Source organism: Dromaius novaehollandiae, chromosome 1 (assembly GCF_036370855.1).
Source record: "Dromaius novaehollandiae isolate bDroNov1 chromosome 1, bDroNov1.hap1, whole genome shotgun sequence".
Lineage (NCBI taxonomy): Eukaryota > Metazoa > Chordata > Aves > Casuariiformes > Dromaiidae > Dromaius > Dromaius novaehollandiae.
This window is the reverse complement of record NC_088098.1, coordinates 102,131,056-102,148,470: the sequence shown is the minus strand read 5'-3', so window position 1 is coordinate 102,148,470 and position 17,415 is coordinate 102,131,056. Positions and strand designations below refer to the sequence as shown.

Here is a 17,415-nt window from a genome sequence, read left to right as displayed (position 1 = left end):
CCCGGCAGTCTCATCTGCACATATGCACCGTGTGCTCTGCATTCAGCACCTGTGGAGGTCTGTCTTTCCCTGAGCTGCATTCCTTTGTAGCACTGCTACAGCAGGAGTGCTCAGAGACATGCCCCTGGCGATTACTCTTAATGTACGAAGAAAAGCCTAATATCAACAAGAGACGAAGGTAGCAGGGTCAGGTGTTCGCAGTAACCCATGCTCCTATGTGGGCAGTTGGTGGATGTACAATGTGCAGGGAAAGCCTTAAGCCCGCCTGTGGTTTAGGTAATTACAGTAACTGGAGTTTGAGAAGGCAGCTTGCTTAGGCTAGACAAGGCATAGAGAAAAACATTTTTGTTAATTATTTGCTATGCAGCATAGTCCAGTCGGACTGTCTTGTGCTAGGTCTGCTGCACAAGCATAAACTGACTTGTTCCCACTCTAAAATGGAGCAGATACAACCTAAAAGCCTGTCTTCTTCCTGCCACATACCTACATTTAAAGGCCAGATTTGTTCTGAATTTTGTAAAAATGAGTACTGTGACTTCCTGTGTTGCTGTGCTTATCAAAAGCACCCTGGCGGGGTGCAGTTGAAACAGCTTGTGTCTTTACTGGGAACAGTAGCACCGGCTTTCCTCACTGTATCTCACTTCTGTCCTGCTGCAGTGTTCATAGGACTGTGGGATTCACAGATGGTCCACATCCCCTTCCCCACGTTCAGAGCGAGCAATGCTCTGCAGACCCTATGCTGCCAAGCAGAGCGCAGTCCTCGGTGCACAGCCCCGCACACTGTCCCATGCTCATTTCTCACAGAGGCAGCGCAAGCCAACCTGCGGGAACAACTCTCAGCCCCCTGCACTCCCCTCACTATGTTTCTGTAATGCTGGATCTAAAATGCATATCTGGGTTTGTCCTTCATTTTCAAACAGAAGGTAAGCAGTGAGTGAGACGTGGGCAGCACGGGTCTGCCCCTGCCTTCCAAAAGAAGGTCCGTACTGCTGCTTGGCTTGAAGAAGCACTTTTCCTTTACAGAGCTCCAACTGTCATTGTGAAAAAAAATCAGTGTAGTTTCACCCATGGTACACATTGCTTTCAGTCTACTGTCTTAACTTCTGCTCTGAGGAGAAGAGCAAGAGTGGTAGAAACTTACAGTGGTAAATATTAAATGGTAGGTGTTAGAACACAAAGTGTTCTTTCGCTGCAACCTCCCCCACCCCAACACCTTGAAGTACCTTAAGTCTTAGAACATACCCTGTGTTAAGCAACCGTGTTTTTGCATGATCATGTATGACAGGCTTCACTGGGTATCATCTTATTCATAAATTAAGGCAAGACAAAAACATCAACTCAGAAATAACCACCAGTACTGTAACTTTTATTTGCTAATAAATATCTTAATAAACAGGTCTACCCCATCTGTAAGACCTGATAATGCCTCTTAGGAAATCATAGAAAAATAAAATACAATAATAATCAGTAACTTGTACTTTGTACAAAAATCTTATTATGTTGCTCAGCAGGTAGCTTTGCCAAACCCCATATTCTTTCTGCAAATAGATGGCATATGTAATGCAATTCACCTTAAAAACATCCTAATGTTGAGAGCTGAGCATTCTATTACACTATTAACTTGTAGGCATGCCAGCACATGAAAATTTACATGGAACATCATAGTATCATAATAATAGAAATAAAAAAAATGATAACACCACTTTTCAGTAAATATGAACAACTTCACTTCTAATGTAAATTCCCCTTAGGACTGCAAATCAGTATATTAAGCTTGTTATTTCATGGCTATTCCTACTATACTGTTATAAACTGGCTAAAAGACAGAAAGAAAAATGGACTTGGAACATAGATGGGAGATATATTACATGAAGAAAAGTCATTCCGAATGGTGAAGCAGTCCCAGGGGGAAAACAACTATACCAGCTGTGAAATGTTCAGTCTCTCAGAATTAGTAGATCTTGCTTGCTGTATGCAGTGCTACACAAGTTCAGACCAATGAAGATACAACTTAGAGGTATAGTACCAAGGTTGCTTTTCTGTGAGATGAATGGTGAAGATTTTAGTTACAGGTAGTTGTCATTATTCAAATATATCTTGGTAAGAGGAAAGGAAGCAACTGCAAAACACAAATGCTATCTGGGATCTTCAAAGAAAAAGTGGTTTTCAGAGTACTGATAAGGATACAAGATCTGTGCTGAGGCCACTGTTTGTTTGTAAAATACTTCGCAAGTATTATCATGATTATATTGTTGCTTTAGAAGCCATCTACCTTTAAAGTTTTGACATGGCTGCTTAAATATATAATCTAAGTGTTTGTCATCAAATAGTTATTCATATATACACATACATTGATACATTTTATGGCTATGCTAGAACAGCAAACTATGAAAAGCAGTCATATTTAATTGTATACAGTCTAATTTCACAGAAGAGGCAGAGATTAAAACCCCTTTTAATTCATATACGTTTAAAACCAATACACAGAAATAGAGGCTATCCTGAGAAAACATACCAACCACATTATCTTCCAAGAGAAAATCAAAGCTAATTTCTGGAAGTTAATCAAATATTTTTCTTGTATCTTTTCTGTAAGTGAAAATGGTTTGTTTTACAGGTTTATAAACCTGATGACAAAATTAAAGCAGTTTCTGCCAACTTGATTATTAAAGGTTGCTTTGCTAGAAGATAATACATTGCCTTTCAGTAAATATGGTTTCGCATGATCCTTTTAAGCCTTTTTTTCTTTGCTAAACCGCAGGTACAGTCCTGAGAAGCGCAGAGTGCCTGTTGTTGCTACTGAAGTCACTAGGAGCTGAAGTTGTACTGCACCAAACAAGAACAAGCCCTTTTTGTTAGTCTGTGGGTTTTTCAGTCATGGCATCACCATGTGTGATCCAGCTGATGTCATGAGGGAATTTTTGCATTGACCTCAACAGAAGTAGGACCCAAAGCTTTAGCTAAGAACAACATGTATTGAAGTACTGACTGAATCCAGTTCCTTCACCAGGGTTAACCTAGAAACAACTTTTCCCATACTTCTCTGAAATAGACCTCTACCTTATGTAGAAAAGTTGGAAGAAGAAATTGCTGCAAAAAAGAAATGGCATTTTAAAATGAAATACTGCCAACTCAACTCTTCCTTGGGGAGAGGCAGATAGCCTGGCCATAAGTTTTAAAATGAAGCATGTGCATGTCTTAGGAATTTTAGAGCAGGATGATTTTCTTGAAATATGGACTTACTGAAAGAGTCTAGTAAACAGAACCACTGGGAGGACATTATTCATTTTTTTGCTGTTTTGCCTTTCAATAACTGAGAAATCACAGAATTTACACTAAAATGCACTAGGAGTATAAAACAGAGTTTGTTCAAAGGGGAAAATAATCAGAGCAGCTATTATGAAGGGGAGATCATATTGTATGATGGTATATGTTTAGGAAAAAAAGATAATCAAATCCTACAAATAAAGGTTTTATAGTTCTGGTAGGTTCTGTTTGTCTGACAGGGAGGGTAGTTTTATCCTGAATTTAAGTCCATGAGTTTGTGGAATTTTCTGAGAGGAAGAAAAAAAAAATTCTCCTAAATACTACAGTGCTTCCGTTAGATATGTAGTATAATGCTTGGCATTTGTTTTAAACTATTTATTCCAAATGCGGTGATGGTAGCCCATTGCAGATGAAACAGCAGTGCAGCAACCACCTTTTGTATCTTGCAACTCAGCTCTGCCATGTCAAAGGGAACCATAATCTATTTCACTGAGGTATCGGCATTATCTTTCATGCTCAGTGCACTCTCTTTACCCCTTTTAAAGCAGGTCATCCCTTCTATACAAATCTATAGAAAGTCTTGACCAAAAACCTATTTCATTCCACTGACATGTGATTATGGATTTAACTGACTTTAGACCTTACCATGAATGACTAAGCTACATCCTAGAAGTTGTAACTCTCAACAAAGAAATTAATGCTAGCAAAAAAATCTAGCAATAAATTTGAATTACAATGTATTTCCTAATAAATGTTGGTCCTCTAACACCAAATGAACTATGATAGTAGTGGGAAGAGAAAATTTATTTGGAGAGCTGCATCCTATATACTCTGTGTGTAACTCAGGCCTTCATCCTACTGCCACTGAAGTCAGTAACAAATTCTCATGAATTTTGATCACAGCAAGAGAGCGCTTTTGGACACTGAAACATTTAATTCCTCACAAAGTTACATCATTGTCCCAGTAACTAGTCAGCCAAGAAGTTTATTAAAATCCTTCAGCAGGATGTGGAAATACTAGGTCTTTTAGAGCAGAACCTTCACAAGACAACAATGTAACTGGTGAAGCTGGCATTTACTAACAAAAATAATCTACAAATTTAAAAGACTGGCTGCATGTTTTCATCTAATCCTTTTGCTCATAAAGTGACTCTGATGACAAATTATACAGCTCAACACATTCAGCATATTAAAAAATTATTCTTGTTTTGCTTTTCTATTCACCTCTTAATCACTGTCAGGAAGAGCTCAGTCTGAATGAGAGAAAGCTAAAAAGTCAGTTTGTAAGCCACTGCTTAACTGGATAGCTCTACTCTTTACTGATTGTTCGGGCTCCTCTCAAAAAAGCCAGTATGCAACATGAAGAACAGAGTCTTTCAGTTAAAAGTTGAGAAAATTGTGTTTACTGGAGATTCTAATCTAAATTATGATGGGCGTTATGATGGGTGTACTGTTTTTTTGTCATAGGCTGGGCCTGGAGAACCAGCAGATTTTTTCCTCCAGCTGCTGTAGAGGACCCTCACAGCATTATGCTGTGATGATATTCTGAAAATGCTCCCTAGCCTGATTCAATGGGCACTTTTTCACAGTTCACAACCAGAAGTGAGTATTTGGATTCTAGTGCGGATTTCCCCCAAATACAATTTTTCTGATCATAGATTCAAGGTTACTTATCATAAAACCAAGGGTATAAGTCATCAAATTATCATACAATGCAGGTATAATAAACAGATAATATTCTAAATCTTTGTGGAAAAAAGATGTACTTGGGAAGTCCCTTGCAGGAAAAAAGGTAAGAGATACTGATGTAGGATATTTAAAGAAACATATATACAAATAGATCTTGTTTTGTGAATTGTTGTTACGTTATTTCACATATAAAATATGGAGATATATTTTTATACCTTTTTTAACCTCATGTTTCTTCATTAAGCAGTTTTTTGTCTGTTTTTCTTTCTAAAATGCAACACATTTTGTTACAGTATATACTGGCATATCCTCACTCAAATTCCCTTGAAAATTTCCCTCATTTAACCTCATAAGAGCCTATAAATGAATATTTAAAAGAAAATAACTTAATTATAAGATGTTTAAACATCTTTGGTGACGTCAGCAGAGGGACTTAAAGTGTTTTTATAGAATGGTCTACATCCTGCTAGAGATGTTGGCTCATGGGCACCTCTCTTCCCCTTTATGATCACTAAAGGTTTCTACAGTAACTGGGTGCATGGAAAAGAATTGGTAGAAAAGCATTTGGTGTGGTGGCATTAGAAGGGCCAGTATCAGGTGACCATCGGCTTTCTGTAAGCCAGTTTGAAAAACTTTTTTTTTTTTCTGCCTGTGGAGGAAAAGAGAGCTTGTCCATTTCCAGATAGGTAACAAGCCAGGGAAGTTTGGGAAATACTATACATGTACAGTGCATGCTGCTTAAAAATTTCAAAGCCAATGGTGCAATTAAACCTCATTAGCATTATTGGGAGTTATATAATTAAATTCTGTAGGTTTGAAAAATCTCAGGCATTACGATACACATTATATATACAATTCTTTATATACATATACACACTATTTTTATATCCATAAGGTGCTCAACATAGCCTGGCCCCTAATCTGAGGATCTATATACAACCATAGCACTCATGGATGAGCAGTGTGCATTACTAAATATAATATATGATGGTAGAAGATACTCGTGAGCTCTAAATGCATGGCATTGTTTTGTGCAACATTTTTGTTTCTGTTAGAGCTCTCTAGCACAATAAGGACAGTTCTTCCCTTTGGACCTTATTCTAGTCTTCAGGGACGTTTTTCCTTTTTAGGGCTGAGATTCGTTTATCTCTTCAGGACATTTCATGATCACTGTACTACTCAGTGTTAGCTCAGCCTAAGAAATCTTTCTCTTGCTCTCAAAAAAAAGTCTATTTTTTTTATAAAAAGAATATCTTTGCCTTTTATTAAGGAAGATCAATCAGTAGGTGAACAAGGGTGTTCTGGAAGAAAATTGTTTAACAATACAATGCTTTTGAACTATGCACAGATGCTATGATAAGTCAAATATATTTAAATTTAAATATGTTTCTAGAGGATGCAATAGAATATAACCTTGTATTATGACTCTTACTTTTATTACTCTAAAAGATGTGTTCGATTGGATTAGAAGCGAGTCCTCTGGCTGATATGGTTACTGCAGCCACATTCATTACTATTTCCTTTCCATGCTATGCAGAGCATGTTCCAAGACAGATTGAGACCATAAAGGGGTAGGTACAGTTACCATACATTTGTAAGAGAAATTCCCAACTGCCAGAATGGGTCCCATGGAACCCACAACTGAATGCATGCTTCCATTTGCAGTGGGGCCAGCTGAAATTTAGTAACCGGCCCTCAGTGCAAGCTAAAGTACGTTCTATGCTGCTTTAACTTGGCTGCTGAAATAGTCCCATAGGGTCATTCTAACACAGAAGTTGCTCTGGTAAATACACTCTTACTAGCCACCTCCACAGTGCCAACTGTTCCACATAGTAAATCTTTACTGCATCTGTATAAAGGGAGTCTGTATGTTACTTAGAATCCACCTTTGGACCCTGTATGAAGCTGCACTGAAAGAGAACTTAATAGAGCCCAGCATTAAGCTCATGATAGCTACAAAAATGGAACATTATTAGTCTTAAATTACAAAAAAATCAAAATACTGCAATCTATGAGCTGCATATCAAAATAATCCAGCTAATACCTAATAAAATTTTGGACACAGAATGCTTCCTCTAGAGCAACTAATTTATTCTGAATTTATAGTTGAATGTATTTGCAGTTAAAGGATTGTCTTATACTGAAAAATCTTGGCTGATGTCTTAAAGAAAGCAGAACATGGGGCTGAGCTTTTACTGAACAGCCATTGAACTGACATACATGGGAAATGAAAAGGGCAACTTACATTTCAGAAAAATTTAGATTACATAGCTCAATTCCCTTCCTTTCACCTCATGAAAATCTCATTGCTTCTCAATAAATCCAATGCAAAAACATCTCATGAGTCAAATCTACTAAACTTTCTGCTCTTACTTGTTTAATTTTAACATCAGCCTTATGGACTAGAACCTCTCTTTTTCAGGGGCTCAGCAGGAGAACTAGATACAATCAAGGCATGATATTCATCTGACTGAACACAGATGCCTGGATCTGAGCTAGTCATTTTGGTCTCTTTCACAGTGAACGAGGAGAAATAGGTGCTTCTCTGGCACAATTAATCTCACCCAAAAGTAAATAACTACATTTTTCAGATGACTTGCCTCCTACAGGGGCCCACTTCTCTTCACGGATTCAAAGGGAGCCTTGGATGACTAGCTCAAATGCAGACCTCCAAAATTAGGAGAGAAGATCTCCTCCCAGTAGGTCTCAGGGCTCTGACTGACAAGTGGGCATGGCCTGAGTAAGGATGACTGCTGTGGTTTCCATGTTAGATGAGTTCCTCACTCTGCTGCAGGGACGTCCGAGTTGCTCATCAGCCAACTTTGGAAGAACTATGGTTGCCACGGGATGCACAGCTGGGGACAGTGCACTTTTTGGCTGAGAGACGCTGACCTGGCCCTGCTCAGCAGTCAAGGCCCTCATTTAAACCACATTTTGCAGATAGTGCTTACAGTTTGTACTGATGGATGGATTTTGTTCGAGATGAAAGACAATCAGATCTGTGGGAATAGCCTACAGAGGGATTTTACTTGTAAATAACTAACTAAGAACTATTTCCTTATGCCCACATTTTAATGCATATTTTGGCTTGCATATCATGCACACTTTATTTTGTGAACTTTAAACAAGTAGCTTTAGTCATGAAGCACTGTGCAATGTGGACCAGATTTTCAAATACAGCCTACTGGATTTGCTTACATTTGTTAAATTTAAACTCTTAACTGCACAATGCAAGCTGCAGGATGACTAAAGACAGCTAATTTTCACTTGAAAAATGCATCCCCTGGAACGAAGGAAGCTACCGTAATTTCACACATACACTTGTGGCCTGCACAGAATTACACACACATTTGAAAAACAACACCTGTTTTTTTTTTTTTTTTAATGAACAAAAAGAAATTTTAAAAGCCCTAGTAATGGCACTTTTGTTTGCACTGAAGAAAATGGAATAGTAGGCGTGGAAGCTGAGCAAGAGAAAATGAAATGTTTCTAGAATGGGGGAAATGTAAATTTGATCAGGATAACAATTACAAAAGTGTCATACTGCACAACAGCAACAACAAAAAACCAAGCCATATAAACCCACAAAATCCTGGAGAGGATTTACAATGTTTTCAATAAATGTCCTCACCAAAAGAATCCCTTGTTCGCTCCTTTCTGGTTACCCAAACTCTTGTTTATATAAAAAATATATCTGATTAATAAATGTTTTAATATCGTTATTATATTTGTTCTATTGAAAATATATTTTCAGTAGTGTGATAAATCTGGAAATTAATTTCCATGAAACATATCCAGGTTGTGTGCATGTAACATGCAGTTTTGCATCCACACTACCAGGAATGAATAAACATGCAAAGGAGAATTAAATAGTGCACACGTATGGTTTGGATTAATTATGAGTAGTTTTGAAACCCCATTAACAAATAACAGACTCATACCTCCTCAGTAATGTATTTAAATGTGAGAGGGGCTCCTTCTGCAGATGGCACATTGTTGGCCATGGAAGCAATGGCAGGCAAAAATGGAAAAAGGAAAATCAAATTTTACATTACTCTGTGATGTTATTATTTTAAAAGGCTTCAAAAGTAAGTACAATTTTCTTTTCGTAAGAGAACCCTTACCAAAATTATTCAGATGTGGAATTGGGGCAGAATGTTCCAAGTGACAGTAACAGAAAAGAACAAAGACTTTTTTTCCACTAAAGGCCTGTGATCCTGTAAAACACGCATGCTTGTACAGTCCTACTGAGTTCAGCGGGACTACTCTTGCTGATAAAATTACCTTTGTAGCTAGAGTAGGACTGCTACTGCCCCTCTTTAAACATTCTTATCAAATTGGCATTGAAGAGCACTGGTGAATCCTTATCTTTAGAAAACTTGTTCCTCAGTTCAATCTGTTTTTTTAATGGAAAAAAGGAAAATGTACTCAGTTCTCTACTGTTATCCCATTCAAATTTCTGAAGTTATTCCAACATGAAGTAACAACAGTGAATCAGGCCTAGCGTGTCTTACTCTGTGAACCGGTTGGAAGCATAATCTTTTCTGAGTTGCTTTCTGCTTTTCCTTCTCTGCCACTGGTATACAACAGCCTTTTCCCAGTGTCAGGAAATACACTTTGATTTGCAAGCTGTAAATTAAGCAGTGAATATCATTATGATTACATAAAGTAGTTAATTCATTTTGATATACACATATATTTTACTAATTGCCCAAATGCACATTTTAACTGAAGATTTGTAATGCTCAAGTATAGTGGAATGCCACGTAACTTAACAAAAGTCCTCCACACTATGTATAACTTAACAAAAGCCTCTGCACCCAGTTTACATGTGACATGCATGTAGATCCGTGCGTGGCTTCTACAGCACGCAGACATGTGCTCATTTCTCAGTTCCTAGTAGCGCATATCCCATGCACAAGTTTGGAAAGGTAGCCCAGCACATCTGTCTAAGTTGTCTGAATAAAACATGAAAGCTTTAAGTCTTACAGAGGTACAAGTATTACGTTAGGCCTTTGCAGCCATTTCCTTGCATGTAAATATGGCTATTGAAGAGTTCTAAAGATAATTATCTTCGATGTCATTTAGATATTTGCACTAAATGAAGATCTAGCCTGTAGCAACCAGAACTCCATTTCAGCAGAGTCTGTGTTTTACTTCTAAAAGCAGTTAGAAGTAGACTCAAGGCAACATATTATTACACTGCTGTCCTATGTCTCCTTTCCTGCCTGTATACAATATAACGGAATACCACAGGGTGTAACTTTCAGCATTAGCTTGTATTTGTAGCACTGCCCTCAGCTGGATGGTATGGCCGATCTGCTGCTATGGGAATTAACACATCACCCCACTGACGGCTCGCCTTCTAAGGTCTACTGCCACTGATGGAGACTACCCTTGATTCAAGTAGCGGAGGCCTGCACTTTTGGAACAGAAAGCTTTCTGAAGTCTACATGGCCACAGTCTAGCTGACAACCATGTTTTATACGTGGCTAAGGAAACATCAGTTTTCCAGGGATAATTTGCCACGGAGTAGAAGCAAGAAGGTCGATTAGTGAAAAATCCCAAGAATAAACAAATTTTCCAACTTAATCTACAATTTAAAGCATAAAAAGTGTCGAGTGCCAAAGTAATTCAAAATCAAAGACCTTACGATTTCAAACAACTTTTTCTCACTGTCCTCCCAATTCACACAATAGAAATTCGCTAGATGAAATCATTGGTCATTGCTGCAAAGAATTCTAACATTTTGAGGCACCAGCTTACCAGCATTTAAAATATTATAAAGCAATGTAACAATAGGACCCATACATTCTGATTTAATTAAGGGATAAAATAAATATTTATGTCAAACTTCTCCTTGATTGCACATTGGATATTGGAAGTTACCTGGTCACAGAACATGAAAGAAGTCAAATACTTTTCGATCTACCAGCAAACTCTAAATACATCGATAAAGAAGCCACACCAGGCCAAATAGATTGCTACTTTCAAATAAGTTCATGAAAGTTTCCCCAAAACTGTTATACAAAGTTACACATCCATGCTGAGTTATTCATCAATGTGTAGCAAGAGTCTTGCAGTAGGCCAGGATTTTATTGGCAGATAACTGACAAAGGAACTATGCAGTGTGATTAAAAATTCCAGTTTGGAAGCATTAACATAGAAGTACTTTTATAGTCTGAACAGGAGACTGCAGTTCTTGAAGTTGGGAAGAGCAGAAGGGAAGAATGAGAATATTTTCCATTTTAGAAATGCTGAGGCACAAAACACAGTTGATTCTAGTACTTTCATACATGAAATCCTTTCTCCTGTATGTGCATCATGTGTAACCGCAAAGTCTGTAAACTGCTCACTATTCGTCTCTGGTGTCCAATGAGTACAACTCCAATTCTTCTGATGTCACTGTAAGATAAAAAGTTTCATCATGGATGCAAGTATAGCAAAGCCTCTTGCACACAAGATTATAAATATATGATGAATTGCTCCACTTTAGGACAGTTTACTTTCTTGAATGGGATACATAAGAATGCTGCAAACGTTCACATTTTCTGCATTTGCCAATTCTGCATTTTTAAAGACAGCCATCTAAGAAAAAAAATCTTGTAGTTAGAATATTGCTATCTGCTGTAGTATTAACAGTGAAGTAGTTCTTCCAAACCCTGAATAAGAACCTAAGTGAGCTCTAATAGCCAATTTTTAGTAGTGTAGTAGTAACATTTTTTTCCCCACTCATACATGCAGGGGAACAGAGCTCATACACTCACGCTTGCAGTCCTGAGGCAGGAATACCTGAGATTATGCTTTTGATAATTCAGGGAATGGTGATGAGAGATGGTCTAAAGATCAGCATAGCAGTGAGTCTACCTGCTTGACCCAGTTTTCCCAGTTTCCCAGTTCACCCTCATCTCATCTAGCCCTGCACCACAGCGTGGGCAGCACATCCGAGTGTGATGCTGTCAAGAACAAAGTCAACAGCCCTCAGCATCCAGCGCAGTCCACTAGTTCAGTTGTTCTCTAAATATCACCAACTACAATATGCTGAGAAAGATCAGAGAGGCAGCAAGGGCAGGAAATTTCAGTTATGGCCTGTCAATTGTGCAAGTCTTGCACTGGGACATTAACATAGCCATTGCATATTGTTTTAGGATATAGCTAGTTAAGGAGCCCACAAGATGAAGCGTGACCCTTATGGGTTCCAGATTTGCAGTTCAAGTCACCTGCAGACTATCCTGCAGATGAAGAGCCACTGAGTAGAAGCAACTATTATGTATTTAGGCTTAACACCCATATGGGGGATCATACACAACACTTATCATCAGCAGAGACTATGCAAAAATATTTAGCCTGTTAAAGAGAAGCTAAAAGAGGCAGCTAAGAGCATAAACCCTTGCAGGTGGGGCGGTGTTAGAAATGTAGGAGCAATGCATACCACCTATCAAGAAAGGCCAGATAAAGCTCAAAGAGAAGCTGACATGCCTAAAGAATAGGGTAAAGGAGATTATTTGAAGAAGGAATCTTTCAAAAAGCTGAAGTGGTGTATAAAAGAAGAAACTAGAAAGGATGATGAAGTTAGGCAGATTACCTGTAAAAACACAGTAAGGCAGTCAAAAAAAAGAACTTGAGGAATAACCAGCAAAAGGCACCTAATAATAAAATCGATAATAAACCTTTTTGCAAACTCACTGGGTGCAAGGAGCCTGCCAGTGTGTCTGTAGAGCCTATTGATGATTAGAGTATGAAAGAGCACTGAAAGACTGACCACTACAGGGAGACTACACCAATTATTTGAGTTGGTATTCCCTGCTGAAGAAGTGACTCCCATGCCAGCACCTTTATGGTGAACTTTTCAGAGGATCTGTCTGAAATTAAAGTGACTGCAGGAGAGATTATGGGAGAAACTAAAAAAACCCAAAGAGCAACACATTTCCAGAACAAGATCATATTTAGCCAAGAGTTTTAAAGGAGCTCAAGGATGGAATAATGGAATTACTATCAGGGATGTGTAACCTCTTGCTTTAATGTGCCTTTCCATAGTGGAAAATGTGGTGCCAGAAAAAATAAGAAGTTCCCAGTAGAGATCTGGGGAAATACTGGACTGTGAGCCTGAATTCAGTATAGGGCATAGCAGAAACTATAATAATGAGTATAATTAATAAATACCTGGGTAAATATAATCTATTTGAGAAAAGTCACTATGGCTTTTGCAAAACAGAATTCCTGTTTTACAGTTATTTGTTTGCTATGAAGGAGTCATCACACGTATGGGTGAAGGTGATCCATTTGACATACTCTACTTGGATTTCCGTAAGGTTTTAGAGAAGATCCTTCATCAAGGGTTTATAAGGAAAATAAGGAGCTATAGCTTAAGAAAGTCTTTGCATGCATCAATAACTGGTTAAAAGACAGGAGGTTAAGAGTAAATTGTCCATTCCTACAATGGAGTCATCAATGGAAATCTGCAGGGACCTATGCTGGCATCTGTGCTGTTCACCAAATCAGTAAATGGTCTGGAAAAACAGGTGAGGAGAGAGATGAAGTTATTCATGGTAGTAAGGGAAAGAGCTAGCTGTGAAGAGTTTTAGAAAGATCTTTTGACTATATTGACTATGACTATGCCATAGTGACTATGCCATAAAATGGCAGATGAAATTCAGTGAAGATAAATACAAAGCGACACACATGGGAAAAAAATCAGTCCTAACTTCACATATAAAATTACTGGATCTTAACTGACCATTACCTGTGAGAACCTGGATATTGGAATTAATATAGATAGTCCCTGAATAAAATGAGAGATCACGAATTAATGGGAAGGGAATAAGAACAAAATAGGTAATATTATTATGCTACCATATAAATCCATAGTTTGCCCAGATCCTTAAATACTGTGTGTATTATTTTCATTTCATTTCAATAATAAGAGTGGAATTGGAGACGCTTTGAAGAAAGACCCTTAAAAACTGTGCGTTGTCCTTTCATTTCAAAAATGAGAGAGTGGAAAGGGAGATAGTTTGAAGAAAGGCAACAAGGTACAGAACAACTTCCACATGAAGAATGCGTGATGCTTTTCAAACAAACGAAGAAACCATTTTGCCATTGATTTCAGTGGTCCAGATCAAAACGGATTTCCCAAGACACACGTAAGAATGCCCAGTGCCCCAGCTTGGTAGTGCGTTGTACAGCCGCAGAATGAACTATCAGTTCTGAGTCTCAATTGCATCTTTCTCCTATACTGCTTTGGTAAGAACTATATCTTTTATTAGCTTACCTAGGAAAGTAAATGAAAGCACTATTCCATACATCACAATAATTTTATAACGGTAGCATCCAAACAATTCCAGATTAACCACTACAGGAATAAGAGATTATATACTTACTCAATACTCATTCTTGAAACCATATCCAAAGTTGTGAAACCTGCTGCCATGAAGTTATTCTTATACTGACCCATTTTTATTGAGTCCAGCCAATCACTAACTGAGACAAACAACGGATATTCTGGAACTTCACCAGGTGAATCTGGCATTCTGTAGAAATAAAATGCAAAGGTTACCAAAGAAGTAGAAAATAGGACACTTTATTTACTCTCATAGACATTATTTTTATTAGAAGGCAGAAGGAATGAGAGAGGACCCTAAACTGTAAAGATCAGTTCTTAACTGAGGTTCTCCAAAGTTTGATTTTATCCTATCGTCTAAAACTTACAAATCATATGTTAGCCTGTAACGTTGTGACTCTTAAACAATACATTTTTTAAAGCACTGCAGCTCAGTGACGAACTGAGGAACAGACCTATCCCGCTCTTTGTATTTCTGTTATCACGGACTATTCCTTTACCGATCTTATGCTTTCAGGATAATACAGCAGTTGAAGTAGAGAGAAAACAAAGTTTAACTTGAGATAATAGTAGATACAATTTAAAAATATTAACACACTGAAAGATGATGCTTTTTACATTTATCTAAAAGAAAAACAGATGTCTGCTTATTGCTATTATGCAATGGGAACACTTTGATTATACCAGCTACAGAACTAAACCTACGAAAGCAAAAAGAACAACGCTTTATATCTTTGCTTTCACACAGAATTATATAGAGTAGTAAATAAAAACAAAAGAGCTAACTTAGTCACATTTCTGTTTTGGTTCTTTCTCCTAATATTATTGCAACTGAAACTGAAAGATGGGAAAAAAAAATCCAATTTTGGGGTATATATTTCCAGTCTTTTATTCTGTACTGTGCTGGTGAGGCCTTTGTACGTTTTGTGTAGAGAAACTGTAGGAACAGAATGCAGAAAAAGCATACAGCTGTTTGTAAGAGCTTCGCGATAGTCTTTAGAAGAACAATACAATTTATTTCAAATGAAAACTGACATGGCAAAAACTAGCCAACATTGACTGATGGAATGCAGCTTGTGCAGAAGGTAGGAAGCAACACGCCCTAGTACTGTAACATACTAAGTTTCAACCACACATTTTGGAATACATAAACACACTGATACTCAATTGTGTATTAAAATGGTAGGAAGAGAAAATGACAGACAGAAAAACACTGTAAGCAGAAGGCTGGGCTAAAGACCTGCCAAGGTCCCTTTCAGTCGGAATTATTCTGTGATTCCTTTAGAAAAACTGCTGGCGTCATAAATTAAAATACCAGTAACACAATAACCATTCAGATTATCTGCACTGAGCATTTTCAAGCAAGAAGAAAACCTATCCAAGCAAAGGAGCTCAATAAAAGCTCAACTTTGGAGACGAGGCGTGAGTCTTTAAATTGTAATTAAAGTTTTAAAATAAAAGTAAATAGAAGGACGTTACTCTATGCTGAATAAAATGACCTGGGTATAAGTAAGAAATCATATGTGCATATGTATGTATATGTATGTATGTGCATGTGTGTGTGTGTCTGCACACACGCATGTGTGTATGTGAGACCACTAACTCTAGTGCAGGGATGTTAAATCCCACAGGTCACACGCGACTGTGGTAACCCACTTGCTGTAGCCCTAACTCCAGGTTTACATCTCCCTTTAACTGTTCCCACAGCAAGCTACCAGGCTCGGTTTTTGCCCTGTTTCTCAGCCTGTCTTCAAACCCATATTGAGCACCTCTTAACCCACTACAGTTCTCAACAAAGCCAGCCCTGCCTAGAGGCACTGAGTTTTCTCCTATTGACCTAGGGGGTAGCAGTGAAAGCACCTTTAGCTTAAGGTGAATTTCAACTAACCAACAGAGCGAGGCCAACTGTAGCTTCACTGATTTCAGCTGACATCCAGGGGGCCCTTGGATCACTGCAAAATTGACAGTCTTCCACCACAGCTCTGCCTCTACTGTGGCTGCATTCATTTGTGTTATATTACTAAGGGAAAAGCTTTGGACAACATCATCAAGAATTTGTTGTGGACTGGTAATAGTATAATCTCTTATTGCAGCTAGATAAATCTTCTGCAGCTAGACACAGATTGAGCAAGCTAAGATACAACTGGGTTCTGCAGGAAATTACTCCACAGCAGTTCACAAACTGCTTGAGCACTGTCAAACAGCACGCTGAATGGAGAAGAAAATTACAGAGAGAAAACAAACACATAGGAGAAGCACTGGAAAACTGAACAAGGAGATTCACAAAGATTAATGATAGATAGTGAACAGACAGAGCTCAGACAAAAAAAGAAAAATGCCTAATATCACCCACATGGCTTCAGAAAAAAGTCCTTTTGCAACAGTGTACTACAATAAAACACACCGCAAAATTATTTGAACCCCCCTAACTCCATAAGCTTGACCCTTCTCTCCCACCCCTACCTAATATTGTAATACATCTAATGATAGCCGTCATGGATTATACAAGCAAAAAATACTGAAAAGAGTCTTACAAAAGTACATCCTCCACTAGGGTATGAAGGGTGCTTGGATTGCGGATCAGTTTGTCTAGGAAGCTGACAATATCACTGAATTTTGGACGGTGGTTCCTCTCTTTTTGCCAGCAGTGAAGCATTAGTTGGTGAAGAGAAGCTGGGCAGCCCATGGGAGCTGGAAGCCTGTAACCTTCTTCTATAGACAGTATAACCTGAAGAAATATAATGCACATGATTACGAGGCATTAGAATTAAATGCAGAAAGAAAGAATAAGTATCACTATCTTTTTCATCCACCTGCAGGTTGGTATTGTACTGAATGGAGTCACGGGGCCACATACTAATCTCATATGAGCCATCACATACTGGGATGCCTTAATATTTGTATCATGACAACGTGTGGCAATGTCATGATACAGTGAGGCACTGCAAATGTGCAATGCAGCGTCTGACAAATTTACTTGGTGATAATTTGGGTCTGCTGATCTTTAGAATATGATGAGTTCAGGCAATATACCCCACACAGCAGAGAAGAGCACAACATTATTTTGCACAGTCTCTTTCAGAAAAATGTACATCCAAGCTGTTTATGACTTAAAAAAA

General features: G+C 38.1%; 1 protein-coding gene across 6 annotated transcripts in view; it reads right to left on the bottom strand.

The window, feature by feature from the left end:
- Positions 1–1,345: 1,345 nt before the first annotated feature.
- Positions 1,346–17,415, bottom strand: part of EPHA6 (EPH receptor A6) — a 533,966-nt gene continuing 517,896 nt past the window's right edge. For 5 of the 6 annotated variants that reach the window (XM_064522371.1, XM_064522378.1, XM_064522375.1 and 2 more), the window contains 3 exons: positions 16,831–17,024; positions 14,337–14,486; positions 1,346–11,361 (listed from right to left, as the gene is read on the bottom strand). In XM_064522371.1, the coding sequence (XP_064378441.1) occupies positions 11,247–11,361; positions 14,337–14,486; positions 16,831–17,024 (459 nt within the window). In that variant the 3' untranslated portion in view covers positions 1,346–11,246. Of the gene's footprint in view, positions 11,362–14,336; positions 14,487–16,830; positions 17,025–17,415 lie in introns of those variants that run through there. The other variant, XR_010392099.1, reaches the window with a different exon arrangement.